General features: G+C 42.1%; 1 protein-coding gene across 3 annotated transcripts in view; it reads left to right on the top strand.

Annotated features, from left to right (window-relative positions):
* Positions 1–20,209, top strand: part of gpm6bb (glycoprotein M6Bb) — a 191,565-nt gene that overhangs the window by 135,587 nt on the left and 35,769 nt on the right. For all 3 annotated transcript variants that reach the window (XM_073045812.1, XM_073045811.1, XM_073045813.1), the window contains exon 2: positions 19,980–20,166. In XM_073045812.1, the coding sequence (XP_072901913.1) occupies positions 19,980–20,166 (187 nt within the window). The remainder of the gene's footprint in view (positions 1–19,979; positions 20,167–20,209) is intronic.

The following is a 20,209-nucleotide window of genomic DNA, read 5'->3' as shown; positions in this document are numbered from 1 at the left end:
TAACATATTTGGATTGTGTCAGTGCAGTTCAGCACAGCATTGCTGTGAAACACAAGGCTCTGTCAAAGCTGAGTGCCAAGAACACAGTGCTCTTGAGCAATAGTATTTCTTTTCTCAGTGCTTTTGCGTGAGATGATGCTTAATTATGATCTGTTGACCTTGTGTGATAGAACTTGCCGTTGAGTCTTACAGCTTGAAGAGATCGCAGACCATCAAAGCAATCTCATTGTGTGGGCAAAACTTAACAAGGGACAGACTAGCTGGCGAGGCAAGGGGACCGTGGTGATGGAGGCACCAACCACTTTTGATGTACAAAGGGGAAATTTAAATTGACTTCATATTTGACCAGTCAGATCCAGATCACCAAAAAATACAGAAGGTGGTGGAAATACTCAGCAGGTCAGGCTGTATCTATCGGAGGATAAATAGTTGATGTTTCAGATTGAAGACCAGGTGTCAGGGTTGTGTTTTGATTTTAGTTTTCCTGTGTTTTTTGTTTGATTTTTCACTGGCCAGATCTGATCACTTCACTGAATACAGCCCTGATTCCTGCTGAAGGCTGCAGCTGGGCCTGACAGAGTATCATTCTCTCATTCATTGCAAGAACAGGCACATGGCAAATACCTGAAGAAATTGACAGTGTGATGGCAGATTGGCCACTGAACTAAAAATCATGGGCAAGGGTGAAAAATTATTTTACAGTAAAACCCCAATAGTTCCCTCTCTAGCCCATTCAATATCTCCATGGTTCAGGGCCTGACTTCCCTCTTTAAATTCACTAGGGTCCCAATTTCTATGCTGCCTTTAAACTCACTGGGGCTCTGCTAACTTGGCTCTCTTTACACCAGCTGCCTTCACTGGGAAGTTTATTGGAACACTGAGTTACATGTTGTAAAAAATTATGAATTCAGAGCCTGGTGTAGAACCGACAGGAATTACATACAATGGTCTGAAAAATTTGCAACTCCAGTACTACCAGCATCTTACGTATATTGGATTAATCGAGTCTGACTGTACTGTTTCATTACATGGACACTTGCGTGGGTCTGAAAGGGAATCCAAGCTGCATTCTTTCCACAAGGGGTGGGGGGGGGGGGGGTCGGCAACCCCCAGCGTAGACGGTCTTTATTATAGTCGACTGTCTCATCAGTTTCCTCAAGACCTAACATTATTTGTCTGTGGGGTGCCATGGAATTGGAATGATACCTTTGACAACTGAGCCCATAGAGAGCATTCACAAGTTGCTTCACAATCTTGCCCCCACACTGTTTTACTTTATCTTTGCTAATGCTTTCCAGTGCTAATTCTTCATTTTATTTTTGCCAGGGCTGAGAAATTGAACATTCAGGTGAGAAAATCAATATGCTGTTGCTTTTATAGAGTAAAAATTATCATGAAGTTAGTGTACAAGACAGACAGTTCTTGCTGGAATGATTCCCTTTCTTAACCAGGCTCACACAAAAAAATCAAGTCTGTAAAAGATTGTCTCTCCATTTAGTTGCCCAGATTCATCAACTTCCTCAATTATCCTTTACTGGCCTAAAAGGATTTATAAGTTGTTTATATCACTGGTGAGAAGTGTTTTGAGACCATGGCCTGCCCTCTCTCAGCCCATTGCTCTGGATAGACCAGACTCTTAATTCACTATTTGAGTAACACTCACCACTGCAGATTAATTGTGACCCTTGCCAGGGGTTTTGTGTTTGCGGTTGCCCACCCTCATCCTGTGAATGCATTGAACTCTCTGCCAACAAACAGTCAGCTGTTTGGCCAAATCCAGACAAATCGCTGGCTCGTTAGTAACCGTGTTTCCATAGAGATGCTTCTTCACAGGACCATAAACAAAAAAAATGTTTTCAATATGCGGCCCTTTACAAAAGAGCATGGTGACACCGTCGAACAAAATGGCTATTGAAATCCGAATGTATGGAAATGTTTTGCGGTGCATCGGAAGGAGGCTGGAGCACTGTCAAAGCACAGAAAACTGAGCTGAACTTTTCATTCATAGTGTTGATGCTCCAGAATCAGCTTGTGTATTAACATGTGCTTCAGAAAGTTGTTAGGCTATAAAACACTAATCATTTCTTGTTTATTGAGGCAACTTTGGAAATTGATCTTCATTCACCTGGAACTTGTATGAATTCCATTTGAATCTTTGGTGACAAATTTTCAATAATGTTGGCAAACTTTATTTTAAAAGTCTTGTGTGAATTGAGACCGTACAGCCTGGACCTTGCATTTTATTTGCCTACCTGCACTGCACTTTCTCCATGGCTACAAAACTATGTTCTGTGTTCCGTTCTTCTTTATCCTGCCTCAATGTACTTATGGAAGGCATCATGTGACTGGATAGCATGCAAACAAAAGATTTGACAGTAATAAAACCGATAAACTATATTGAAGTGTTGGGACTTCTCAGCAGGCCTTCAGCAGACAGGGAAGAAGAGTAACATTGAACAAATAGGTAAACCTGTTTCTTTTACAGTGCAAAATCCTGAGAAACGTTTACATGAAAACATAAACTACCAGGTAAGTGAGATCTGGGCCACTTGCATTTGAGTTATAAACTTTAATGGATTGCAACTAAATCATCTCACTAGCAAATGTTCTTTTGTGGCAGCAGTACATAGAAATATTACAATAAGGAATATAGGTTTAATATTAAATTACAGGTAGTCCCCGAGTTACGAACGTCCGACTTACAGACAACTTGTACTTACGAACGGAGGGAGGAGAACACCGTCTGCCATTTTAAGTTGGATCACAACACCGTCCGCCATTTTAAGTCATTACTGTTAACACTGCATTGAGTGTGTAACTTTATATTTGGCTTAAATATTTCTTAGCAAGATTCACCCTGACCCCTCCTTTTTCAGTCAGCACTGCCCCCACTTGTCCCATTTAACCTGTCTCAGTGTGGGTGGACTTTAGGACCCGGAGCAGCACAAGACCCACCGCCCACGGCTGCTGCTGTATTTTTTTAATTAAATGCGATTGTGAACAATAGCCAGATCAGAAATTCTGATCAAGTCAACTAGTTCCTAAAGAAAACTCTGATAAGCCGATCAGACGGTTCAGCGATAGAACATAAAATCTGCAGTTTTCTGTTCCATTGACGGAAAACGATCGTGATTGAAAATAAAGTGGAAATAATAAAGCGATTGGAAAGAGGTGAAACGCCATTGGTCATTGGAAAAGCTTTAGGCTACAGTCGGTCAACGATCGGAACAACTTTAAAAGATAAAGTGAGAATAATGGAGCATGTGAAAGCCCTGCCCCGATGAAAGCTACAATTATTACTAAGCAACACAGTGGTTTAATTATTGGAATACATACATTTCTTAAGTGTTTTATATGCATGGAAAGGTAAAATATATACTATATACAAAGACAAACGTTTGACTAACTGACGCTAAATAATACCGGATGTACCTGTTCTGACTTGCGTACAAATCCAACTTAAAGACGGACTCGTTCGTAACTTGGGGACTGCCTGTAAATAAGTAGAGCAAAAAGAGAGCAAAAGAAATAGAGAAGTAGTTTTCATGTGTTGGTTCATTGTCCATTCGGAAATCTGATGGCTAAGGGGAACAAGCTGCTCCTAAAATGTTGAGTGTGAGTCTTTAGGGTCCTGTTCCTCTACCTCTTCCCTGGTGGTAGCATCGAGAAGACGGCTTGTCTTGGGTGACAGGGTTCCTGAATGATGACTGCCACCTTTTTGAGGCATCGCCTTCTGAAGATGTCCTTGATGCTGAGATGCTGGTGCCCATGATGGAGCGGGCTGAGTGTGCAACCTTCCGTAGCTTTTTCCAGTCCTGTGCAGTAGCCCCTCTGTACCAGATGGTGATGCAACCAGTTAGAATGGTCTCCACAGTACATCTTTTGGTGACATACCAAGTCTCTTAAAATCCTAATACAGCTGCTGCAGTGCCTTCTTGGTAACTGAATCAACAAGTTGGGCCCAGGATAGATCTTCAGAGATGTTGACACCCAGGAATGTGAAGCTGCTCACCCTTTCCACTGCTGACCCTTTGGTGAGAACTGCTGCGCTTTCTCCTGATTTTTCCCCTTCCAGAAGTCTACAGTCATTTCCCTGGCCTTACTGATGTTGAGTGCAAGGCTGCTGTTGCAACACTCAACCAACCGCTGTCTTAATCCAGTACCGAGAGTATTCCATTGTCTCACTTCAAACGTAGTCCTCAGTGTGGGGTCAGTCCTCAATATCCGTGTCATTAATCCCAGCGATTATTATTAAACATCATCCGGCCGATTCACAAAATTTCAACATACATAATTAATTCTATTGCGTAGCATTTTTCATTTGAACAAATTCAATGTTTTTTAAAATTGCAAACTAATGCAATTTATTTTGTGATTTGTAACAATGAAATGTCAAGAATTTGAATGACTAGTTAAAATTAAGTCACTGTATGTAGAGTACTGATAGCTCAGGACGCATAAACTATCACTGCATACTATCCACCATGTTGTCCTTCTTCACAGGGAGGAGTATTCAATTCAAGTTTAGTTGTCATTTAACTATATATGAATACAGCCAAATGAGACAGCGGGGTCAAGGTGCAAAGACCTATTACCAACAATCACCCACGGTAAGCACACACAAGATCATAATCACGGAATAAGAGTTCCAGGGCCCACCATCCCCCTCCCCATCCGATGCTGCAATTTGATGCTTAGAGGTCAAACCCATATAGACCATCAGTAGAAATACAATAACGCAGAATATGCATGTGTATATATACCATCCAGATCCCCCAGCCCACCGATATAATCAGTCACCTGGCCCCCGACTAGGCACACCATGGCTTTGAGGCCCAATGCTCGCCTTGACATCTGACTCCCACTAGGCAATTCCGTGGCTTTGAGGCCCAGTCCTTGCATATACAGGCACATAGGGAATATTAGTAAAATCACAACCAGACAAATAGATATATATAGTCCAGACCCCTCAGTCCATTTTAAATCTTCAGTCGCAACAACTGTGCTATGCTGCCCCCGGTAAAGCGCGATGGTTTGAACAGCTCACCTACAGCAGCTGAAAACAAGAGACCCTGAAGCCTGATTCCATTGAGTGCTGCTAGAAAAGTCTGCAGTTGGCCACAACAGAGATTGTCTTCTGCCGAGCAAAACCCTGGGAGGGCAGCTCCGACTCCGATCTGGACACCGCGCGCACACCGCCCCTGGTGAAGCGCAACAGCTTTGTCTCCTCATTACGGGACAGCAGCTGTAAACAGACAGCACCGTGCCTTCAGGCCTAATGCGTACAAGGACTAGGACCCCTCCATGCGCCCTTGGTCTCATCCAGTAAATCAGCCAATCGAACTTGCGGCGTTCCAGATTAACAATGACCAAAGGAGTCTTTCGATCACAAGAAAAGCGACCATGATGGCCACTCGCCTTTTGACTGTAAGTCTCCAACGACTCAGGCATCAACTACACGTTGCGAAGCTCCTTCGTTACCTCTGCCAGCGAGCAACTCGCTGATGGTGCAGACCTGCAGTCCTTTGAGTTCTTAACATACTGCAGGATCTCGCAATCATTAGACGTACATTCAATGATAAACGGTAGCTTCTTCTGTTGACCCCGTAGAAGCCACTGCGACCTGTCGCACCGCCATCTTGCCAGGGTAAGCTGTTGAGCCTTGATGAGTAAAAAGCTTCAGAGGTTATGGGGGAAAGCCAGGAGAATGGGATTGAAAGGGAAAATAAATCTGCCATGATCAAATGGTGGAGCAGACTCGATGGTCCAAATGACCCAATTTTGCTCCTATGTCTTATGGTCCAAGTGGCACTTCCATTAATAACTTTAAATAATACACATATGGGTGATAGGTGAGATTACCCTGGTTAATGTGGTTGTGAGTAGATAATGGGGAGGAATGCAGAAGCAGCTTCAGTCTCCACACTTTCCTCATGTTGTTGCATCCTTCATAGGCCCTTTCTGCCACATCCCTACCTCGCCTGACCCCAGCAGGAGAGTCCCTGACCTCCCACTCGACCCAGTGTACTGCCTCCCACACATCCGGCTCTCCCCTATCCGTGGGGTGGCAGCTTTCTCCAGAGCGTGGAACCCAGGCCCTGTTCATTCTCGGTGCCAGAACAAAGTTTGGGAAGCTTATCTGGGGTGTGAACGTACATTGTGATATAACAAGGAGTGCAGTGACTTACTGTCGTTGTGTAGCGAGCTATTGTTTGGCAATGTACTGAATTCCCTTGGAGACCTGCGGAACATCTTTATGTTACCCCCAACCTCCCCAAGCTGATTGCAATGCAGAAAATTGGGGATTTATAATGACAATGATAATGGGGGCTGGGTTCTTTTAGCCTCATAACTCAATCTGAGGAAACTTTGTCAGTATTTAATCACTTTGGTGGCCAAATGCTGTTGAGTGTGTCTCCTGGCTTCTTAATCATGTAGAGTACTATGCCCATCATGATGGACGTGTTCTGAATTGTAAGCATTTTACTAGTCTATTTCTTGCTAATATCCTGTAGCTTTCCTGTGCTAGGAATGTGTGTCCATTATGATTCTGGTTTGAGGTGCTGTCATGTTCCTGGGAAAATTCCACCAAATTTAGGGTTTCGATATTCTTTACATCTTTTTCTACCACTGCAACCCTCCTCCAACCCGCCCCCAGTCTTTAACCTTGTGATTTTTTTGGGTTGATATACAAGATGAATTGCCTGTTTGTAATGTAAGAGGCACCCTAGCTAAATCTTGTATTTTAAAGTACCAATCTATAATCAATATGCTGCAAATCAGCTCAATAGATGATGGCTAAAATGCAACTGAACGATTTGTGATCATTGTGTATGCGGCACTAAGAACCCAAGTGAGTGTTATTGTTTCCCAGCTTTCTCAAACAGAGAAGTATTAAAGTTGTATGATCATTATTTCCTTGGAAAGTGCCTGGGGATTTGTTTGGCCATGGTGCCTGGATTATTGCTAGGGATCACAAGGCCATGGGAACAAAAAAAATGCAACACCAAAGTTTCCCATGAAGTCTGCTTTCAACTCTCCCCTCCCTCCCTCTCCCCCCCCCCCTCCCCTCTCCCTCCATCCCCCTCCCCCGCTCCTGCTCCCTCTGTCCCTTTGCTCATAGTGCAGTAACCTTATTGTTATGGCCAATTGTGTGCACAGGAATCCTGCCTCCGTAGCACCATTGTTCAGGGAATCTTGTACATCTGTTCGCCCAGAGGATTTAAAGGGGTGACTGCCTTTGTTGGAAAACTGAGAGGAAAGCACAATGAGGTTTGCAAAGCACTGCAGGGTGATGGCTGTTCATGTTGAACTATGCTGTGGTGCCACAAGATATTCTTGGGCGGGTTATGTGCGAGGTGTGAATTTCCAATGTTTGTACTGCCGGCTGGGGATCTGCAGCCAACTCTGCTCTATGCTGAAAATGATTTTCCAAGTCAGCGCCCAGAAGCCATGGAGAAAATCTGCACAGATTTCCTGACTGGCAGTATTGCAGGCAAGGATACGTCATTCTCAACAGTGTCTGATCAAAAACTTGTCTTGTAGCCTTCTTCACTATTTCAGAATTTGATACCTTCTGCGTCACACCTCGCAGTTTAATTTTGCTCTCAAAATATTTTCTTCTCACTTTGCAATTTATTTTCCCTACTCGATTAATATACACACCACATAACAAAAGTATAGATTTTTTTGTTTTCTGACAAGAGGCTGGATCTGCTTTGTTTCAAATTTCAGTTCTGTTTTACTTTTCCGAGCAGTTCAGGAGGAGTATTTGGAGTTTTGGTTCCACTTAAACATTTGAACACCCTGACACCCTTAACAGAATGGAGATATATAACGCACTCATAAAGCAACTGCAGAACAGTCTCTGTGATCTCCAGCAGTCGCCCCTCTGATTTTCCCATTCCCTCCAATCTGGCAGATTTGCTGTCCATTTCACATCAGTGCACCTGGACATGGCATCTTCAGTCAGGAATAAGACTGATGCTCCACCACCTTTCCTGACAGAATGGGACATTAACCCACTACTTCTCAGCACTCCCACGCAGTTTATCAGGTTGATTCCCCTTTTTTTGCTCATCCTGGGAAGGCAGGGACGGATTATATTCTGTTTGCCCCTGGTTTGACAAGGAGCTTGGGCTGAGATTGTTTCCACCAGATCGGGTCGCTAAAACAATGTCAAGAAAGTTACTGAAGTGACAAGTTGAGTGTTACTATGTAATAAAGTAACTGTTTTAAGCAACTAAGGCAGTAGATTACATGCTGACTTTTCCATTTTGAGACCTGGTTCATGATGGAATAAGAGCTTCTGGTCAAAATGCTGACTTGAGTGAAAAAATTGCTTTATGGTATTCTTAAACCAATTCATAACAAAAATGGACAGTTAATGGAGAAGTGGGAGGGTTTTCAATATAATAATATAGCACAGAAATGGCAAAAAAGGGAGATAGGATTTGCCTACAGTAACGCAGTCTTTTAAGTTATAACTAATTCTGTATTTTACAATAATGGTGAAATTACAACTAGTTATAGAACCATAAGGGAAATAAAACTCATTGATTTATACATAACATTAGTACACCCAAAGTGTGATTAAACTGCACACGTTATCCCACAAAATATATTGGAATAATTGATTGGTTTATTAGGTCAACTTAGTTTTTTAACGAGGTGTAAATTATAATGTGGTGGCGAAATGACATGTACCATTCACATACTTTTGTATATACCCTGTAATTAATTATGTAAACAAAGAATGCTTAATAAAGCAAAATATTAATAATATTACTGAAATATTAAATACACAAGAATGCATCTCAATTCAAATATGTAACATATTTCTCTCCAGTTACATATAGGAGGAAATTGATGAGGTTCTGATTCAATGTCAGTGCCATGAGTTCAGCTAACCATGCTCACAGTGCATTCTTTTGACTCGGGACAAATCTTTCTGCCAAGCCATTTATAGCTGGGTAGTACAGTGCAGATGTAATATGCCTTATTTCATTCATTTTCACTTACTTGCTTACTGCCATCTTGCCGCTGGTATTTAGAACAGCCATGAAGCTCCTCCATCTCTGGCGGTGTTCTGGGCTCCCTTCATCATGTCAGTAGCTTCCTCTCAGTTTTCACTACTGTCAGTCATGCAAGTCCCAGGTGGAAACTCAGGAATACCGTCACACTCAGGTGTAGAAGAATTCTTGATTGCTGTTTCCATAACAATTTTGTTTTGCCAGTCAGGGTTGTTAGCCATGAGCTGTACCCCCAAACCTGGAGGACTGATGCCCCATTCTTAGCCTGGCCTCTACCCTTTGACATGTTTGGCATGGGTGACCCTGACGAGCCGAAGCATGAAGTCCTGTGTAAAGGGGGTTTCTTCTTTTTCTTTGTTACTGCGTATGTTAATCAAAATGGCTTCTTTGTTTTGTTAAAAGTAGGAATGCTTCTTTGTTGCGAGAGAGTGCTGGAAGCTTGTTTGGGTTAAAATTTACTGATAACGAGAATTGTATTCCTTTGTTAACCAATTGGGATTAATGTTGTTCTTTCTTCTGAGTCTGTAAACTATTGTTGGCGGGCATTTTGGGGGAGTCAGCGCAAGGGATTGAGAGAGAGAGGACATGATGCTGTAAGCTGGGTGAGAAACGGACCCCAAGCGGGGGTCCGAGACCGGGAAGTACTACGTGGAGAGGAGACGAGGATAGATGTGCTTGGCTGACCACTTCGGGTGGTCCTGAGCTGCGAGTCGAGGAGTTCAGAGGGTATCGAATGGTAGCCAGAAGACTTCAGTAATTGAGCTCCAATGGTTGTGCACAAAGTGGTTTGGACTTTGATAATTTTGGTGCCTTTTCTTTATTTTCTTTTCCTTCATATATACTGTATCATTATTAATCACTTAGTTATAGTAATCTTTATAAATTGTAATCATTTAATTGCATATGGTGTCCTGTCTGTTAATTGGCGGGGTTGGGGACATCACACAGCATCTACACCAGCTGATTACCCAGTTTGGCGGGGCCGAAGGCTGCTCCCCCTAGACGAGAATGAGCTGAGCGAGCCTGAGGCGACCCGGGGGGTTACACCTGACTTCTGCGAACTTTGCTGTCTGTGTTATTGAGACACTCAAGCCTCCAAACTACGGCATGGTTGTCGTCCTCTTGGAGGATTCATTTTCAGGAAAGACTGAAAATGCTCCGGAACAAACTGTGGTCCACTGTTACTGACTAAGTGTTCTGGAACACCATTCCTTGAGAAGAGGCTTCTCAGCACATCAACAACGTGTGTGAGGCTGCAGTGAAGGCTGTTGGGAACACTTCTGGCCACTTTGTAGCTGCATCCACTACTACTAAGAAATTTGTGTCCATGAATGGTCTGGCAAAATCCACATGAATCCTCTGCCAGGGCGATGTGGGCCATTCCCCAGGGATGGAGAGGCACTGTTCTTAGCATCTTCTGGACACTAGTCATTGATTATCTGTATTAAGGGTCAACTTTCTCCCATATAAGTACCGGTTGAAGCTTTTTACATGCCAAACCAGATTCAAGACCTCTCTGTCAATCTGTGCTTAATTTTTCTCTGCAGTGTAAAGGGAATGTGATGCAAAGGCTATTGGGCATTCATTTCCATCAATCATAACGTGACCTGCCTCTACCACTTCTACTGGAAGCTTGTTCCACACAGCTACCACTCTCTGAGTAAAGAAATTCCCCCCTTTGCTACCCCTAAACTTTTGCCCCCTAACTTTCAACTCATGTCCTCTTGTTTGAATCTCCCCTACTCTCAATGGAAAAAGCTATCCATGTCAACTCTATCCCCCTCATAATTTTAAATACCTCTATCAAGTCCCCCCTCAGCCATCTATGTTCCAAAGAATAAAGACCAAACTTGTTCAACCTTTCTCTGTAACTTAGGTGCTGAAACCCAGGTAACATTCTAGTAAATCTTCTCTGTACACTCTCTATTTTGTTGACATCTTTCCTATAATTTGGTGACCAGAACTGTACACAATACTCCAAATTCGACCTTACCAATGCCTTGTACAATTTTAACATTACATCCCAACTCCTATACTCAATGCTCTGATTTATAAAGGCCAGCATACCAAAAGCTTTCTTCACCACCCTATCCACATGAGATTTCACCTTCAGGGAACTATGCACCATTATTTCTAGATCACTGTGTTCTACTGCATTCTTCAATGCCCTACCATTTACAATGTATATCCTATTTTGATTAGTCCTACCAAAATGTAGCACCTCACACTTATCAGCATTAAACTCCATCTGCCATCTTTCAGCCCTCTCTTCTAACTGGCCTAAATCTCTCTGCAAGCTTTGAAAACCTACTTCATTATCCACAACATCTCCTATCTTAGTATCATCTGCATACTTACTAATCCAATTTACCACCCCATCATCCAGATCATTAATGTGTATGACAAACAACATTGGACTCAGTACAGATCCCTGAGGCACACCACTAGTCACCGGCCTCCAACCTGACAAACAGTTATCCACCACTACTCTCTGGCATCTCCCATCCAGCCACTGTTGAATCCATTTTACTACTTCAAAATTAATACCTAACAATTGAACCTTCCTAACTAACCTTCCATGTCAAAGGCCTTACTGAAGTCCATATAGACTACATCCACTGCTTTACCCTCGGCAACTTTCCTAGTAACCCCTTCAAAAAATTCGGTAAGATTTGTCAAACATGACCTTCCAATTCAGTATCAGATTTTCATCAAAAACATGCAGATTAGTGCTCTTTTCGAAACTGCAATTTGACTTTTTTAAATCTTTTTCTCTTCCCTGCATAATCCATTTATTATTATCTCCCTGATGCTCTTTGTATGTGCTCTACTTTGTTGCATTTTCTGCAAGTTTCTTCTTTAAACCTGCCACTAGTTTGATGTATGTGAGCCCCTGCCACAACTGTAACATAGCTAGGTTGGTTTCTGTTTGGTTGCTGCCATTTTGTTCCTACTCACTTTCACTCCTGACTTCAACTCAATTGTGTTTCTGGCTGTTGTTTCCATTGATATAATGATTTCAACTGCTCTTTTAAATGTGAGTTGGGCTTCAGTTAGTTGTCTTTTTGAATGCTTTCTTGTAAGATCTACAAACTAAGTGAGTGTATCATAAACTCAGTGCATCATTAAGTCCATTAATGAACTGACAACGCTCAGACAATTTCATCAGTTCTGCCACGTAAGCTGAAGTGGACTCCCCTTCCTTTTGATTCCACTTATGAAACCAGAAGTGTTCTTCAATTGTTTCAGTTTCAAATGTTCCTGCATTACTTTTGCAATTTTAGCAATGCTCATTTCAGCTGGTTTGTTTGGAGCAGTCAAATTTATCATCAATCTGTATGCTCTTTCACCGGTTACACTAAGCAAAGCTGGCATTTGTTTCTCATCGGATATTCCATTTGCTTTGAAATACTCCTCAATTTGTTCAGAATGCATCACACAGTTATCCGTTTGACAATCAAATGCATCTTTCTTTCTGAAGGCAGCCATTTCTGAATTTTTATTAATTTATTATAATTTTCACCCAGTACTCACTGTTAATGAATCCATGAATTTTGGCTGTCTGTTTTCTGCCTTCTTTTAACTCAACTATCTCTCTCTCTGCAAAGAAAAAATGTGTTATGCTTTTAAAAACTCAATCTCTCTCTCTCTCCCCTTCTCCCCCCTCCCTCTCCCCCCTCCCTCTCCCCCCTCCCTCTCCCCCCCTCCCTCTCCCCCCTCCCTCTCCCCCCTCCCTCTCCCCCCTCTCTCTTCCCCTTCCCCTTGAAGGAGAAAAAAGCTGGATGTACTTCAAAAGATCGATAATCATCTCAGGTTCATTTTAAATCCCCTTCATCACCATTGTTATGGTTTGTAACTCTAAAACATAAAAGTAATTGAAATATGTTGACTTAGTTTTTACTTTTGCACTTATGACATGGTGGCATAATAATGAATGCCATTCACCTACTTTTACAAATAACTTGTGAATTATGTAAACAAAGAATGCTTAAACAATAGACTTAGAATATTACTGAAATGTGAAATACACAACACATGTAACACTATTAAAGTGGTAGCGATCGGGGTTATTTACCACCGCTGTCTGTAAGGAGCTTGTACAATCTCTCTGAGTTTCTTCCAGGTGGGCTGGTTTGCTCCCACAATCCAAAGACAGTATCAGGGTTAGTAAGTTGCGGGCATGCAGTGTAGGTGCCGGAAGCATGGCAACACTTGCAGGCTGCCCCCAGCGCATATTTGGATTGCATTGGCCATTGACACAGATGTTACGTTTCACTGTATGTTTTGATGTACAAATAAAAATATTCTTTATAAAACTTTATAATGAGCATAATAGGCTGTTATGACAATCTAATATTTTTATGTTCATTTTAATAATACATTTTTAAAGTAATTCCAGATAACTAACTGGTTAAATTCTGCAGTTCCCATGGTGGGATTTGAACTCTAATCTGCGGACTATTTGTTCAATAACTTAAACGTTGCTCTAATAGTTCAGTGAGGGTTAATTCTCTGCTCACCTTTGAGCAACAGTATAGGATCTCTTACATCTATCTGAGAGGGCAGATGTTTAATGTTTACCACCTCATAGTGCTACCCAAGAGTGTTAACTTAGACATGCTGCAGGAATTCTTTTTTTCCTTTTTAATCATTTATTCTGTATTATTATTTGTATTAATCTATTTACAAACCTGAAATCATCGGTGACAGAAAAGATTACAGATGGTAATACCTTTCCTCTCCTTCCAGATTCCATCATCTTTAGCCCTTTGTTGCTTCCACCAATCACCTACCAGCTTCTGGCAATATTTCCACTCTTTCCTGTTCCAGCTACCTGTACCCCCTCCTCACCTGGATCCACCTATCACCTGGCAGTTTTTGCTCCACCTTTTTATTCTGGCAATCTGTCTTCTACCAAAAAAAAAGTTTTGAGTCAAAATATCGACTGTCCATTTCCCAGTTTAGATGCTGCCTGACCTGTTGAGTTGCTTCAGCATTTAATGTGTTGCTGAAATTACTGTATTTGCTTTTGAGAGTTTAGAAGAAGCTCTGCATGATGTTGTGTCTGTCTACATAAGCATATTGACTTATGTACAGTAAATACCAGTATTAGCATTTACTATGGATGCCAAGCCAATAAGACTCCAGTCATGAGTTGGTATTGTTTTCTGTTATCATCATCAGACCAGGCTGCCAGAAGTAATACTCTTGATTTCCATAATAGTTAATGAATAATTTTATTAGGGATGCAACCATGAAGAGAATCTGTCATTTATGTTGTCAATGGTTCTCTAAAGGCGTAACCTAAAAACCAGCATATGAAGCTGTCATGTGGAAATGAGTCAAGGTTAAACAACTGGAACAGTGCGGAAAGACTAGACTTTAACTACTTCAGTTTATTCACAAAAATCTGGAGCAGTTCAGACTCTGAAATATGCAGTATGTTACTGAGGAGTAAAATACTCAGTGTGCTATTGTGGAGTAGAGTGCTCGGTGCGTTACTGTGGAGTAGAGTACTCGGTGCGTTACTGTGGAGTAGCGTACTCGGTGTGCTGTGGAGTAGAGTACTCGGTGCATTAATGTGGAGTAGAGTACTCGGTGTGCTGTGGAGTAGAGTACTCGGTGCGTTGCTGTGGAGTAGGGTACTCGGTGCGTTACTGTGGAGTAGAGTACTCGGTGCGTTGCTGTGGAGTAGAGTACTCGGTGCGTTACTGTGGAGTAGAGTGCTCGGTGCGTTACTGTGGGGTAGAGTACTCGGTGTGCTGTGGAGTAGAGTACTCGGTGCGTTGCTGTGGAGTAGAGTACTCGGTGCATTGCTGTGGAGTAGGGTACTCGGTGCGTTGCTGTGGAGTAGGGTACTCGGTGCATAACTGTGGAGTAGAGTACTCGGTGCATTGCTGTGGAGTAGAGTACTCGGTGCGTTACTGTGGAGTAGAGTACTTGGTGCGTTACTGTGGAGTAGAGTACTCGGTGCATTGCTGTGGAGTAGGGTACTCGGTGCGTTACTGTGGAGTAGAGTACTCGATGTGTTACTGTTCATATTCTGGAAATAGATTATAAATGCTAGGACTTGCCTGCAGATTTGAGATTTCAGTGAGTATTGATTGGAGATTTGAGAGCTATCCTTGCAAATGCAGGGTCTCTGTTTATGTGACAGTAATATAGATTGTTAAATACATTTTCAAAAGCAGTTTTTTAACGATGTTCTGTTACTGGATCCTGTGACATGAGAATCCCAGCTGTTTGTTGTACCAGAATGGACAGTTTAGCTGACAGAAGACGTGACTGGCATTGTTTGCATTGCAGTCACTCTCCCACTCTCCTTCAACCTGCTGTGATTTGTTAACTCATCTGTTGAACACTTCATTTATGGAAGATCGATGGGACTGCAGTACTTTCAAGCACAGCCATTTGCAACAAACTCTAAATCTTGCCACAACATCCTCGACCACAGGGCTGCTTGCAATAGTAAGATGTACCATGTCACTAACTCTCATCTGGGTGTGCCTAGTGGGCTGAATTTTGATGGATTTTTGCCAACAATTCCACAGAGGATAACTATGATAACTGGCAATTCTGGAAGTAGGAAATGTTTTTCACAGGCGTTAGCCCATGGGCTGCAATGGCTCATCCCTGTTAGCCGGTGGGAGCCTCTGTCACCCCATCTCTCACTCATTCCAAATTACTTTGGCTTGGAAGATTACCTTTCAGGAGATGCACAATATAAGTGCTCAAAATCAAATTAATTCAACAGCAAAGCATCACTGAATCATGGCTGAATGAAGATTGCAGCTGGGAGCTTAATGTCCAAGGATACAGATTGTCTCAAAAGGAAAGGCAAAAAGACAGCAAAATGGGTGGCATTACTCTATTGGTAAAAAAGTGAAATCAAATTATTAGGAAGGGGTGACATAGAGTCAGAAGGCATTGAATCATTGTGGGTACAGCAAAGAAACAAGCTCTACCCATGGGGTAGAAAGACCCTGATGAGAGTTGTATGCAGACCTCCAAACAGTAGTAAGGATGTGATGTACAAGTTACAGTGGAAATAGAAAATGCATGCCACAAGGCAATGCTACAGTAGTCATGGAGGATTTCAATATGCAGGTTGATTGGGAAAATCAGGTTGATGCTGGATTCCAAATGGGGGGAAATTTGTAGAATGCCTACAAGATGGCTTTTTTAGACCAGCCTGTGGTTGAGTCCACTTGGAGATCAGCTGCTCTGGATTGGGTGTTGTGCAATGAATCAGGATTGATTAGAGAGCTTAAGGTTAAAATAAAACTCTGAGGGGAAAGTGATCAAAATGTGATTGAATTCACCCTAAAATCTGAGAAGGAGAAGCTAAAGTCAGATGTATCAGTATTACAGTGAAGTACTGTAAAGGGAATTACAGAGGCATGAGAGAGGAGATGGCTAGAATTAACTGGAAAATAACACTGGCAGGGATGACAGCAGAGCAGTAATGGCTGGAAATTTTGGAAGGAATTTGGAAGGCACAGGATATATACTGTAAAGAGGAAGAAGTATTCTAAAGGCAAGATGACACAACCGTAGCTAACAAGAGAAGTTAAAGCCAACATAAAAGCCAAAGAGAGGGCAAAAATTAGTGGGAAGTTAGAGGACTTAGGAAGCTTTTAAATACCAACAGGAGGCAACTAAGAAAGTCATTAAGAAGGTAAAGATGGAATATGAAAGTAAGCTAACCAGTAATATTTAAGTGATACCAAAAGTTTCTTCAGATATATAAAATGTAAAAGAGGGGTGAGACTGCATATTGAATGGCTGGAAAATGATGCTGGAGAAGTAGTGATGGGGACAAGGAAAGATCTGAAAGTAGATAAGTCACCTGGACCTGATGGTTCTGAAAGAGGTGGCTGAAGAGATTGTGGACGCATTAGTAATGATCTTTCAAGAATCACTAGATGCTGGAATGGTTCCTTTATTGATGCTTTGCTGCACATTTGAGTGCTCGGTGGAGGACACTGTTGCTTTTTTGCTGGTGGGGGGGTAGGGTCGTTGCCTTACTGCTGCTTATGCGTGGGAGGGGGGAGTTGGGGGGAGCTTTGGGGTTCTAACGTTTAACTGCCATTCATTCTTTGAGCACTCTCCTGTTTTCAGGGAGGGAAAGAATTTCAGGATGTATATTGTATACATTTCTCTGGCATTAAATGTACCTACTGAAAGGAGACTATAGGCAGGTTAGTCTGACCTCAGTGGTTGGGAAAACGTTGGAGCTGATTATTTAAGATGAGGTCTCAGGGTAGTTGGAGGTCGTAGTCAACATGGTTTCCTCAAGAGAAAATCTTGCCTTGTTGGAATTCTTTGCTTATCAAGCTATGAGTCCATGGTATTACAGGAAAGATTCTAGCATGGATAAAGCGGTGACTGATTGGCAGGAGCCATAGAGTGGGAGTAAAGGGAGCCTTTTCTGGTTGGCTGCCAGTGACTAGTGATGTTCCACAGGGATCTGTGTTGCGACTGGTACTTCTTACATTATGATTTGGATGATGGAATTGATGGCTTTGTTGTAAAGTTTGCAGATGATATGAAGATTGGTGGATGGCCAGGTAGTTTTGAGGAAGTAGAGGAGCTACAGAAGAACTTGAATAGCTTGTCATATGAAGAGCATTTGCTGGCTCTGGCCCTGTACTCGCTGGAATTCAGAAGAATGAGGGTGATCTAATTGAAATCCATTGAATGGTGAAAGGCCTTGATAGAGTGGTTATGGAGAGGATGTTTCTTGTGGTGGGAGATTCCTGACTAGAGCACACAGCTTCAGAATAGGGGGGTGTACTTTTAGGATGGAAATGAGGAGGAAATTCTTTAGCCAAAGAGTGGTGAATCTGTGGAATTCTTTGTCTTTATGTATATTTAAGGCAGAGGTTGATAGATTCTTGATTGGTCAGAGCATGAAGGGATACGGGAAGAAGGCAGGAGATTGGGATTGAGAGGAAAATTGGGTCTGCCATGGTGAAATGGTGGAGCAGACTATGGCCTAATTCTGCCCCTATACCTTATGGTCTTAAAGATGAAATTGCTAGCAACCTCCACTGAGTCAGGCAGCACTTGTGACGAGGAAAACATGGTTAAGGTTTCAGATCAAGGTTCTTTGTCAGTTTCCATGCACTTTCTTCTTTGCCTTCCTCAATGGGGTGAATTAGTCCATGTATGATCCTAAAAACAAGTCCTATTCTTGCAAAGTTTCATATTACCCTGTCCATGGATTGTCCTTGAACTTTCTACAAAAAATAGACTCACTTTAGCTCAACTCTCCTACAGACTGTCTAAAAGTTACAGCCCATTGAATACAGATTTGCTATTATAAGACAAGATTGTTTTGATTTTTCTTTAGCCAAGTACCTGATAAAAAATGTATGGATTATTAAAAGCAAGCATGATTATAGCAAAGGATAATGCAATTTGATTTAAATAAATACTAATCTACTACCACTTATCTATGGCTCTGGGTAAGTTGTAATGTCTGACACATTGTAGTTTGAGAGCGAAGGACATGCAGTTTACAGAGTAATCAGACAGTAAACAGTTCTATTAGGACCTATAGCTATAAATTATTTCCCATACCTTTCGAAGAGATAGTATATAATGTAATGTGTTGACAAACTCCATATTAAAAGTGGGTTGACTGGAGACAGGGAGTTTGTTTCCTGTTCTGCTGAGAAATGTAGAACAGCAGTGTTAAGGTTGTAAAGAGCAAACGGTTTTACCGAACAAGTTTATATGGGGAATCTTCATTTTCAACTCTGGATAAGCCAATTTTTAATGGAGAAAGGTAATAAAAAATGCACATGCAGGTTATCCAACATTTCATACAGAGATTCTAAACTTTCAAGTTGGGGTTTACTGGTCCAATTGTCAGTTCAGGCCTGCCCCTGTCTTGGTGTCAATTTCAATGGGCAAGGCATATTAATGTTGATAGCCACATTATTTCTGAACAAGCCTTGGAACTCCATCCTCAACCACACTGAAGTCTCTTTGATTGGGTCCTGAGAAATGTTGGGGTTACAGTTTGGCAAGTAGTTCAATTTGGAAATCTATCCAGAAATGGCCAGAGCAGTATAAAAACAGTTCCAGGACACGTTTCCTCCCCAAAAACAACTTAGCCACCTTCAAATCTCAATGAAGTTCTGGAGGAACTCAGTAGGTTATGTAGCTTCTATGCAGGGAAATTAAACTGCCTGGCCTGCTACGTTTCTCCAGCATTTTGTGTCTGTTGCTCCAGATTTCCAGAATCTGTGGAATCTCTCATATGAGTCTTCAATTCTCAATTCTCTAGATCCTCACCTTAGCGATCCACATATAAAACCAGGGAACAAAGATCCTGCATGTGGCCCACCTACAGAAATACTAACTGCTCTGGTTCAGTCTGTATCTACGGGAGAGTTCCCAACTTGCCCCTATAGGTGGGAATAAGTTCAAATGAACACTTAGATATAAATGGGTCTACAATTCATCAACCTCTACCGAGATGGCTTGTACTAGAATAGTCAATCTCACAGCCCGCATGTCCCAGGAATTCATAGCCATACAATTTGTGAATTCCTGTCAGGTAAAATTAGTGGAGAGGGAAGTCTTGGTTATTGGTTCCTGCTTGAACTACCCTGAAGGACTAATACCTCAGGGTCTCACTTACTTCCAGAGTACGTTCTTTTAAAATGTTTTCTAGGAAAGTGTATCAAGGAATCTGGAACTTTCTAGGATAAATGAGTAGTATACAGATCAGACGTGATTCAGTTTACTGATGGATTAATCTTGAAGAGCTAAATAGCCTCCTCTCAATCCTGAAGCTTCTTTAGATCATGGTCCAGAGAGAGGGCTCCTCACATAACTATACTTCCTCACCAGACCAAAGGGATTTTTATTTCGGTACGATACATAAATACAGTATGCTTGCCGTTTACCATCCTGCTCTTTTCCTGTCCACAGGTTGCTTTGAATGCTGTATTAAGTGCCTCGGAGGGGTTCCATATGCGTCGCTGGTGGCAACGATCTTGTGTTTTTCTGGCGTGGCGCTGTTCTGCGGCTGTGGTCATGTGGCCCTTACCAAGGTGGAGAGGATCGTTACAGTGTACTTCTCCAGCAACTCCAGTGACCACGACTTATTATGTGACGTGTGAGTTCTGCCATTTTTCCAGTACTGTCCCTTTAATCGTTCT

This window comes from Hemitrygon akajei, chromosome 5 (genome assembly GCF_048418815.1).
Source record: "Hemitrygon akajei chromosome 5, sHemAka1.3, whole genome shotgun sequence".
NCBI classification, from domain to species: domain Eukaryota; kingdom Metazoa; phylum Chordata; class Chondrichthyes; order Myliobatiformes; family Dasyatidae; genus Hemitrygon; species Hemitrygon akajei.
This window is presented reverse-complemented; position numbering and strand designations above follow the sequence as displayed.